The 11,023-nt window shown below is 44.6% G+C and overlaps 1 protein-coding gene across 1 annotated transcript in view; it reads left to right on the top strand.

Moving 5' to 3' along the window:
* The first annotated feature begins 8,013 nt into the window (after nucleotides 1–8,013).
* LOC149339838 (uncharacterized) overlaps nucleotides 8,014–11,023 on the top strand; it is a 41,481-nt gene continuing 38,471 nt past the window's right edge. Inside the window, exon 1 of the mRNA XM_089551004.1 lies at nucleotides 8,014–8,017. Coding sequence (XP_089407130.1) covers nucleotides 8,014–8,017 — 4 coding nt within the window. The remainder of the gene's footprint in view (nucleotides 8,018–11,023) is intronic.

The following is an 11,023-nucleotide window of genomic DNA, read 5'->3' as shown; positions in this document are numbered from 1 at the left end:
CTATTGAGATGACTAGGCATGCGTCCACCAATTCGAAGAGTCCTCGCGGCCTTGACGCTGACCACCCCTCTTCTCTACAACACAGCCACCAACGAACCAACAAACTGCCGCTTACGTATCAGTCGAGATGCAGGTTAGGCTTCGATAGCATGCCCTTTTAATAGAAACTTGGCGTAACCTGTGGGCAGAAGAGAAAGAAAATTTAAAAGAAAATGAACTATTGGGAAGAGCTCTGATGAGCTGTACTTTTGTTCGCATTACATGCCTCTCATTCACTTGTTGCCAAAGAGCCTAACGAATGGTTAACCAGATGAGCACAGCCATGAGCACGAGGCTAGAAAGGGAAGTTGTACGGCCTCGTTTGACGCTTTCCTAATACGCTACCAATATAAGGTGCTGCTAATGAGTAATTACTCCCTTAAATTAAACCCATGCGCCAAGTTGCGACATTTCCCTGAATATAATGAATTGGCCTATAACCTTGATTTTTGGCACTCTGACACCCGGCGCCTGCATACAAAGTAGACCAAATGAAAATGTAGATCGCAACCGCTTTGCTTTGTTGCACATAGCCAACAATTCTGACAGCAGCTTTCAACGGACAAGAGTTTGTATCGAAATTTTTTCATATGTTGGAAGATTTCGTTATCAAAATATATCTGTAGATCTACCGTGGTAAGGCTTTGCAACGCATCGGGTGAGTGGACCAATGAGCTTCAATATTTGCAGAACAGTAGCTTACAAAATACTGGAAATGCAATGCTACAACGGAGTTCTGTTTGTCGCTGATTGCTCCTTACACGCTAGAGCTGATGTGATTGCCCATGTAGATATGCCAGACATGAACTGTGTAGTTTGTACGACGCCTACACAAACGAATAACGACGCAAATGTGGAAGCACACGTTCATATAAAATAGGAGTGGCTATGGCCTGTACTTACCTCGTATGGTGGTACAGAGCAGAGCAGGTGGTACAGAGCAGGTGCGCCAGATATGGCGGCACACCTTTCTTCGCGGCTGGGTCATCCTCCGCGACGAAAGACTCAACGAGGCCAAGCTATCTTAGCTGTGCCCGACTCTCCAGTATTAACAACAGTTGCTATTCGCTTATTGCCATCATTGTTTGCTACCTAATCGAAACTTAATGTTACTGTCGTTTCTTTTCAAAGTTCGATATAGATTTCTTGGCCAAGCGCGCAGTCGTCCTACAAGTGGTCTAAGCGCTATGTTCTCCATGGCGGCATAATCAATCTAAGCCGAATGCTATAATATTATTTGCGAAAGCAATAAATGGCCGAAGATTAATTTTGCAGGAGCAGCCATGATGTACAATAACAAGGAGCAAGAGTGAGAGTTGCAGCCTGGTCTAGTTGTCTGACTAACATGCTTGGGTGGCGAACACCGAGATAAACAAACAGCGCTCGTCGTGTGTATATACCTTTGGGCTTAAGTTTTTCGCGTTGTTCACCAACAAAGCGATCACCCACACTTGGAGTCATCAACGCCCTTGTACTAGAGGCGAAATGCGGAACTGAATTCCATCGTTTCTAGAGCATCTCCGAGTACCACTGAACGTTTCTAGCTACCCATTTCTATTTACTTGCTTTGTTTCCCGAGTAGCGATAGCAAATGTTTTTTCTTCTTCAGTAGAACAAATGAAATTCCCGCGAAAATTTTCCATTTCCCTGTCACGTGGTTTGACGGCTGGCCAGTTTTCACGAGCAGTGACTGAGATGGAGCAAACTGAGTTGAAGAAAACTGAATACCAGAGTGGGCAGATGGATAGGCACAGACAACTGCTGCAAAGAGCCGCCCCTTTTCTCGGCCAGAACCACCTTCCGGGTGCTCATAGTTCGTGCTTGCGAGCGCGACTCACGACTCCCGCTTTGTATACGCTTGAGCGCTGTAGGGCGTGGCATCGGTTCGAGCGATTCATTGCAGGTCCATAAAAAAAAACTAGTGCGGCTAGGCGTGAGGCCGATGCATTGAAAGACGTGTACTGGAACCCTACAATTTTTCTTGCAGCCTGAACATGTGTCAGATGTAATTTCGGGTGCATCTATGGCTATTCGGAGACTCATGCAACCTAGACGCAAGCTTCGCGGGTTACTGCTGCCTGCACAATACAAACGCGGTCATAAGAGTTAAAAAGCAATGTCTGTGGCACCACCTGAGGCGTTCTCAGGATACCCGGCGTTTAAACCTTGGTACTTTTACTACTCGCTTAGACAGGGCGAAGAAAATAATATTCCCCAGACAGGCGACGAATATCGCAATCATACGAAGCAAGCTAAGTCCATCTACGGAATGACATGGTTACTTTTATTCTTTGTTTTCTACTAGCTGCTGCCCAGTTAGGACAAAACTAAAATTCGGCCCAACTGAAGAGTTAGAAAAAAGCCTTGTAAATGAAACACACAATGGTTGAGCTAACAAAACGTTGTGGATAGTAGTCATACGTGCACAGCAGTTAAAAGCGATATGTCGATAAGTGAGTAACTCGCTGGCGTTCGAATATGATGAGATCAAGAGACCGAAAAATACTGACTTTTGAGGTTCTGAAACTTTCCAACCCTACAGTAAGCTGGGCCCTTTCATAAAGACTGCCTCGAGACCGGAGAACTTTGCAATAAGCGTTGCTCGCAATACTGCCACTCAGGAAAAATATCTAGGATGGATGATGAATCGTGCTGAATTCTTGTCGACTCATTTACAACTTGTATAAGATCAAAATTAAAAGCAAGGTCCAGCATTTCAATCTTAATAGCATTAAAGGATTCGGTAGAAAAATTGCATCAATCGATGTTCAGGAAAATAAAATGGCCCATCATAATTAATCTCTCTTATCATTTCACAAGACCCTGCATGTGTTGTTTTGAATGGTGCAAGATAGCAACAGTAGAGTTAAGGGGTCTTTAAACGACTCCAAGGATATACTTGATTAACTTAAACTTTACAAAATATGCCCTCGACTCCAGTGACGTCAGGTAATCTTATGAGTTGCGAGATGCTTTAAATAGTATGGCCACTCCCCCACTTGTTCTCTCACAATCTTTTCTGAATACCTTGTGGTTGTTTGGGACAAATTCACTGCCATAAACATCTTCGCTTAACCATGTTTCCGTCAGCACCATGACGTCAGGCTCATGTGTAAGTAAGATACCTTCCAACTGAGTGATTTTGTTAACAGCACTGCGACAGTTCACATTTAAAACCCTAAAGCAGCCTTCTTTTGTTTTTCGTTGTTACTTAACATTCGCAGTATTATACCGTTTGTTCTCGATTTCGTCCCAAGCAAAAAAGTCCTGTTCAGACATAATTTATCAGACTAACTTGACCTTGTTCCGTTGGGTCGTTCTTCTGCAGAGCATTCACACAGCTTTTTTCTTGTCTGGCGAACATCAAAATCTTCTGCAACCGGTATTTCAGAGCCCTTCAGTTTGGAACATGCCTTCAGTAGCAAGATTGTTTCGCAGTAGTCTAGGAGAACACATGCTTTACAACAACTGCTTCTCTACATTATCAAAATTACCTTAAGTTCTCATTTCTGCGCCGCAGTTCACCACAGCTGTTTGTTCATAGTTTCAGTTCATATCAGGTGCGCAAAAAAAAACGCTGCATAATCACCAGTTTCTCATTATTAAAGCGTGCGGTTGGAAGCCTTAGAACAATTTCTTAGGACATAGAAAGATAAATTGTTCATTTAGAATAATTTCTTCGCCGCAAATTTATTCGCGTTGATTACCAGCACGCATTTTTTCTCACGTTGATGCTTACCAGATTTGAAAAAATGACTTCCGGAAATCAGCCTATAAGGGCACTTTTTCCAATTTCTAGCTAAAGCAAAAGTCAAAATCGAACTGTGCTTTTACTTAGTAAACCAGTGCCCGAGAAATTGTGATTTGGGCAAATAACACACGCATCGGTGCGGACGGCACCCACGGCTTACTGCCTGAACATACCGATCTCGTGCGTTATTTCGCGCACATGAACATTTTCAGTACTGTTTAAGTTGCTGTGAACTGTTTCGAACGAAAGCTTCCGTTAAAAAAGCATCATAAAGCCAAACGAAGAAAACGTTTACAGGTATTCACGACAATTGTGAATGGTATACAAGCGAATAGTGCGGTTTGCATTCAAGTGCACTAAAACAGTAGTAAAACCCGATCCTGAGATAATATAATGCTTCGGCTAAGCTAAAGCTCCAATGAAGAAATAAACGTTTTTGATCTTTTGAGAATGACTTGAGGAAAACTGGACGCAGAAAAATATGTTTGCACTGCTTACAATCCAAATGTTTGACTCTCGTGTAAACAGGGTTTGAGCATTGTACTTCGGCGCGCCCTCGTCGGATAGCCAGCCCAAATTCCTAGGCATATGCATAGGAAGCATATGCATGTGCTTCTCTCACTGAAGGGCATCCTGTCGTACTTCAACCAGTGTTGTTTCGGCGCCACGACAGAGTACTTCTTCTCATGGCGTGATAATCTCTCTAAGCACTTTCCGGAACCACGCTGCATTAATGGCGCTGCGGCACTTGCGCCGTTTCAGCGTTGGGTTGGTGCACGCTAACGGAGAGAAGTAGAGGTGCATGTCAATGCGCAGTCGTACCGCGTGGCTATGGGGCGCCGAGGCCATCAACCAAGCTGTGTTTTAACCACCGCGGCAGGCAGGTTTCGTGGTCATCACCTGGGCCACAACCATGTAGAAGCCTTTGAGACATCTGCGGGCATGACGCCAAACACCGCGATACATCCAAGGTGAACCTAGTTAGCATTTACAACAAAATTTCTTATATCACTGTTTATTTCCGTGTTTCCGCTACCATCCTAAATGACACGATTTCTAAAAATAGGTATTTGTACGCTGATCTAGAGCTTGGCAACTATTTTTCATGCCGCAAATGCGCAAAGTGGCAGTTTTCTCAAGCTGGACCTAAATCGTTTTGCTAAGCATAGTAGATTCAATTAAATGCATTTAAAGTCTTTGATAAAACTCTACAGCTGCGAAGACTGTGTATTGAAAAGGAAAAGCAAAGGAAGAATAATCGGGAGCACAGAGGGGTGAATGTAATTCCAAATTGATTTACTTGCAGGAATCAAGTTCTTAAGATACCGGCACTGGTTTTACAACTTGTTGAAACAACGCACAACCAAAGGTCGAAATAGACAACAGTGAAAGAAAAAAACAGCCAGGCATGACGCACAGAGCCTGATGAGAACTGGTACGTGAATAAGAGTTCATTTACATGCGAACGTGCGTTATTGTTCTGTATGCAACAAAAACTCTCACTCGTGTGTTCAGCAGGTGCTCTAGCGGTCACTGGCATCGTGTTGATGAAACTTCTAGTTTCACTAACGTTTCCATATATCATAATACACGGCTATATCATTTAACGGCTATTTAATCGTACTGCTGCAACCATTATTTCAATAACATCTCGAAATACTTAACGCTTCTGCATTTTAATGTGCACTTGACATTTTGTTAAACCAGCGAACAAAATGACAACTCGAAAATTAGAATAGAAGAAAGAGGCTCCTTGGTAATCCATGATTCATAACTACAGCGCAAACGACCGGACAGAGATGAAGAAGGGACACCACACAGCGCTGTGTGGTGTCCCTTCTTCATCTCTGTCCTGTCGTTTGCGCTGTAGTTATGGATCATCGAAAACACCAACTCGCCCAACAAATGCTTTTGTCGAACTCCTTGGTCACTTCTCCTTTAGACCATAAGATGTGAAATTATTTTAAAAAATTCTAAAAGGTGTTTCTTTTCTTCTTTTTTTTTTCCTGAGTTCTTCTACATTCACTGCAATGTTCACTTCGAAGACACAAAAGTGCCTTTCGGTCATTATGAGGCCTCAAGTATCGCTGCGAACAATTTGGGAAGTGACACTGGTGTGTATCGCTAAAGAGTAGATGTTATCTATTTTTTTCTCGTTTTATTTTTGCAAGGCTTGGAAAAGAAACAACACAGCCCAGTTTTCTCTATTCTCTTTCGCCTGTGTCCATCACTGAGCACCCTGAAATGGCCTCCAAACAGAAGGGGCACGAAGCTAGACAACAATCGAAGAGACAGAAAGCGCGTGTTCTCCGAAGAAACGCTGAGTCGGCACGCGGAGTCAGAACACAAGCCAGCCTTGACTGCGGAATGTGCAGGCGGCTGCAACTTCCAGCCTCGCTGGTCGCGCACTGCCAAACTCCGGGGCCGACCCGGGGCAGCATGCTGCGTAACCGCGGTTGTGCGACAGTCAGAAATTGCTACAAAGGCACGGTGGTTACAGAGACTGTTGGGGAGGAGGGGAGGCCAAAGTGGGAACATTCCCTTTGCTTGCAGCAGCCTCTTACCAGCGAAGACGCTCTCCACTGTGAGGTTGTGTCCGCTTTGGCGTCCGGCGCCTAAAGCATTCTAGTGCTTTGAAATCGAGCCTACTGGTTCATTCCTACACATTGGTTTCTCCATTTCGATGCATGCGAAATGATTCATGCACGGCTATCGCAGCACAAATTATTCAACTCCGCAAGATGACATCGTTGCATTAAAACTAAGAGTTGATATTATGCAACCTTGTCAGTCTGGTCCTACCCAAAACGAGTGTCAGGAATTTAAATAAGGCACAAAAAGATAGGTACAGAGGAGTAGCATATTGCTTTAAGGTAGGTAATGTTTCTAAGTGTGCGGAGTACCAATTACAGACGCGGGTTTTCGGAATATATAATCTAGGTGCCGGTCTCTCTAAAATTTCTCCTCATGTTCACTCGGTGTTACTACCTCTGATTTATTTAGCGTAAGCCTGGTAGAACAAGCTTTGATTTCAAGCTGAAAACGATTGTTTTTCTTTTATAGTTAATTACTCAACCATGATTTGACAACTAGTCACCTAGTTTAGAGAGTACGGAGTTTGCAATGAAAAAAAGACGTGCAGTTATACCAACCATACGAAATCCTAGAGTCACCAGCGCCGATGATGATCGTAAACCACGTGTGAGTTTTAAGATCGTTCACGCTTATATAAAATACAGATGGCCCTAGTATACTTTCCTGGGGCACTCTGAAGTGTCTACAAGTTATATCTGATGAATACCCGTTAAGGTTAACATACTGTAAACGACCTGAAAGATGTCCTTTATTTAACTCTAACGGTGCCCCTTCAATACTGTAATATTTTATTTTTTCCAGAAGAACTTTTGGGTTTGTAGCGCCTCCATAATATTTAGAAATATGGCAAAAACAATTATTTTGTCATCTATAGATGATAAGGAGTACTCCTTTTGGTCTAGAAACGGGAGTTGTAAAGATGGGAATTTCCGTAAGCCTTACGGTCATATGAGGCTGAAAGCGCAGTTTAAAAATTTCCTAAAAAAAGGGGCAACCACATTTATGTTTTCCCGCTGAAAGCGGAAAGTTATTTAGTGCATATTTAGACATGGGCTAGTTATGAAAATGACTATTGGCTTAGACTTAAGGTTCGACATGAGGAGAGGTCAGTATGAGAGGTCGGTCGGCATGCGGTCAGTAGCTTCTATTACACTCAAGTTCTGATTTAAATGTGTGTGATGTTCCGAAGTTTTGTGACGTGACCAATTAAATACTTTTGCCATGTAATAATAAAAAGTGCATTATCTAAAGTGTGTCATTGTAATTTATATTATTGTTTATCCTGATTACGCCGACCGTAACATATTTCGCACGGACAAGCACAACGGGCATTGAAAGCGTTCAACAGTACGTCAGGCGTTCTGCCCATCATGAAGACAGCATGCTTCAAGAACCTATTGAGTTACAACAAGGTGGGAGGGGTATCTTGCCCTTTTGTTTCGCAGACGTGAAAGTGTACAGAGCTCTCCGGGGAAAGGGCTGGGAGAGAAGAAGCAGAGAAGTCTGATGAGTTCAGCAGCTTAAGAACAACCGCAGCCGTTGGATCTTAACTTCCCCCCTCCCTCACCGGCCGCGTTTACCCTTCTACTCCGTCACCCATGTGGGTGACGGAGGCATGGGTAACAGGCATGGGTATGTACAAAACGGTCGCCATAAAAAGTTTCCTGACGCTTCATCTGCCTAGTATCGACGCTTTCTTGGTACAGGCTTGCCTCCTTTGCGTCGGCACCATTTTCGCTTATGCAAAGAAGCCCCGTTTTTTCGAGCTAGACTCGCAGCTGTAGGCACTAATGTGGTTCCCGTGCTATGACACTGGTGAGAGGGAGACAGAGTGTGCCTAAAGTGCTGTCTACCGATCGATTGGCGGCCGCCCACTCTCTCCATCGCACGAGGAAAGCACAGGCGGATGCGCGCCCTCATTGTCTAAGGGCGCGCTGTACGCGTCAAAAACAACGAAAGAGGACGGCCCTTAAGAAAGAAGGCATGGAGGAAAGGAGAAAACGACAACCAGAGCAGAGAGAGAAATAAAATTCAATGCATAATAGGGGTGTTGGTGGTGGCTCCGGTCCTTACACATGCTCATGATCGACCTGGTGTCCTCCAGCCAACAATATATACAGAGGTGGCGCTTACAAAAGTAAGGGAGCTACCACTGGGACACGCCTCGTTCTTGGTACGACCGGTCGTACATATCCGTTGCCCACACGCAATTATCATACGGTGGGAGTCTCGGTCGGTAGAAATTTGCATGCAACCGGACTCTTGAGGGAAGAGCATTCGAGCGTTCTTTCTTTACATTAAAGGTAACACGCTTTAATGATGCAAGTCGCGGATTTTAGTTGTCTATTGCAGCAGGAAGTTGTTATATCAGGTAACTAGTTGAATTATTCGTTAATGCCTCATAGTATCTGTGGAGTTAGGGAAAAGCATAACTACAAGAAAATATAACCTTTCTTTGACATATGCCTTCGGAAATGGCCTCAGCAATGGCCTCAGCAATTCCGCCATGTTAACAGGCATGCAAACCCATAAGGTTGTGAACCGTTCTGGTGTCTCCGCAAATCTTTGATTGATGACGTCATCTCCTGTCACACATCTCATATTGCGCGATTCAGTAAGTGCGGTTTTCAAAAATTAACGAGCTGGAAACGACCCTGTTGATTTTGTCTCTGACTTCGGCTTCGTTGGTCGGAGAAATAAAACTCTATATATATATATATATATATATATATATATATATAGTGCTCTCTCACCTCTCTGTGAGTAAGCACTTCCATATCTGTGTTATTTGCTTTTGCTGTGTTTGCTGCAAACAAACTGAACTTTGTTTTGTTTTTTTGAGTGAGTGCTTCAATAGCGTTTGTAAAGAGGCGAATCAAACGATAAATGTGGACGGCGGCAATCTTTGTGAGCACGGTGCACCTCCGTAGTCCAGCGTTCGTGAGCGCAAAACTGAGCTTTGCCAGCTTTGTCCGGACTGCCTACAGCCAAGCTCGAAAGGGTGGCGTCCGGACTAATGGTACGGCGGGTGACATGAAGCTGCTTTCGGAGCTCGTCATAGCTGTGACATAAAAAGGCGACGTTGGAGAAGGTTTTAGTATTTTTAGACATCAACATTTCAAACGCGCTGTCCTCAATTCCTTATAAGAATGTGCTTTATTTTATCAGCTTCGCTCATGGATGGATTGAACCATTTGCACAAGCCAACGACGTCTTCGATATAGCTGGTGAGGTTCCCGCCGGTCTGCTGGGCACTACTGCGCAGCAATTGTATGGCGCGAAGTTTCCGGAAAGCGGGGCGGCCGAAGACGTCGGTCAGACTGGTTTTGAGAGCCGCCCAGGTAGTAAAAACGGCTTCATGGTTGCGGAACCATAAGTTGGCGACATCGGTCAAATAAAAGATGACGTTCGTGAGCTTAACGACGTGATCCCGTTTGTTGTAAGCACTCACGCGTTCGTAGGAGGAGATACAGTCTGCTACGTCGGTATCGTACGTGCTGCTGAAAATCGTAGGGTCGCGATGATGGGCGGCACCGGAACAGATGACAGCAGTGGGAACAGGCTGGCCAGGTTGGGCCGGGTTGTCGGGCATCGTGGTAGAGCCTGATAAGGTCCGAGTGCGCAGCTCCAGGGTCAGAACAGGCAGCACGTGCAGCAGTTGTAAAGAGGCGATTCCAACGATAAATGTGGACGCGGGTTCGATCCCGGCCGCGGCGGTTGAATGTCTTTGGAGCAGAAATTCTAGAGGCCCGTGTACTGTGCGATGTCAGTGCACGTTAAAGAACCCAGGTGGTCGAAATTTCTGGAGCCCTCCACTACGGCGTCTCCTAGAAGAAAGTCAGAAGTCAGAAGAAGTCAGAAGAAAGCAATAGACCAAAAAGAAACGGGAAATGCATAACGCACGCAGGAAATGGACTCCGTGAGTTTGTAGAAGCTCTGTGCTTCAGCGTTTGTGAGCGCCAAACTGAGCATCGTCAGCTTCGTCTTCCTTCCTCTCTCCTCCTTCGGCGCTCGCTGCTGGGGCATCAAACCCCCAATGTCTGTCTTACACGTTGTTAATTACTTGTGCTGTGTATGCTGCAAATAAACTTACTTTTTGTTCTTCAGTCCTTGTTTATTCATATCTTCTACGTATATTGTATTATGTACAGTTCTGTTAACATTCACAGCGTTTATGCTCGCTCATTATTAATACTTCTCCTGACGCTTGTACTTTGTTTTATATGCCGTGTACTTTTTGCGTTTGTGTTATGTTGAACTGTATATCGTCCAACCAAGGGGCTTCTATGAACTGGTGAAAAGGAGTAGCCGGTGCCGCTATGCGGCACCAATCTCTCCTGTCTTGTTCAGGTAAAAAAAGAAAGAAAAGACACCAACGAAGAGGCGCGAAATGGCGATGGGCTTCCGTAACGGCACAACAGAAAAGCTTTCTTCACCCCCAGTAGCGTTCAAGTACGATTTAGGATCTGTGTGTCTGCGAACCAGCATGCTTGTGAAGAACTTCACCCCCAACAAGACCGCATACCTCCTCGTCATTCTGAAGAGCTTACAAGAAGAACTTATGCAGGCCCCGATTATTCGCCGACACCGCACAGAGTGTCAAAACATGCCTGTATTGTCAACGACGAAAGACACCAC

Source organism: Amblyomma mixtum, chromosome 6 (genome assembly GCF_055824585.1).
Source record: "Amblyomma mixtum isolate Tamu chromosome 6, ASM5582458v1, whole genome shotgun sequence".
In the NCBI taxonomy this organism is placed as follows: Eukaryota; Metazoa; Arthropoda; class Arachnida; order Ixodida; family Ixodidae; genus Amblyomma; species Amblyomma mixtum.
The sequence above is the reverse complement of the archived record's forward strand: the minus strand, read 5'-3'. Positions and strand labels throughout refer to the sequence as shown.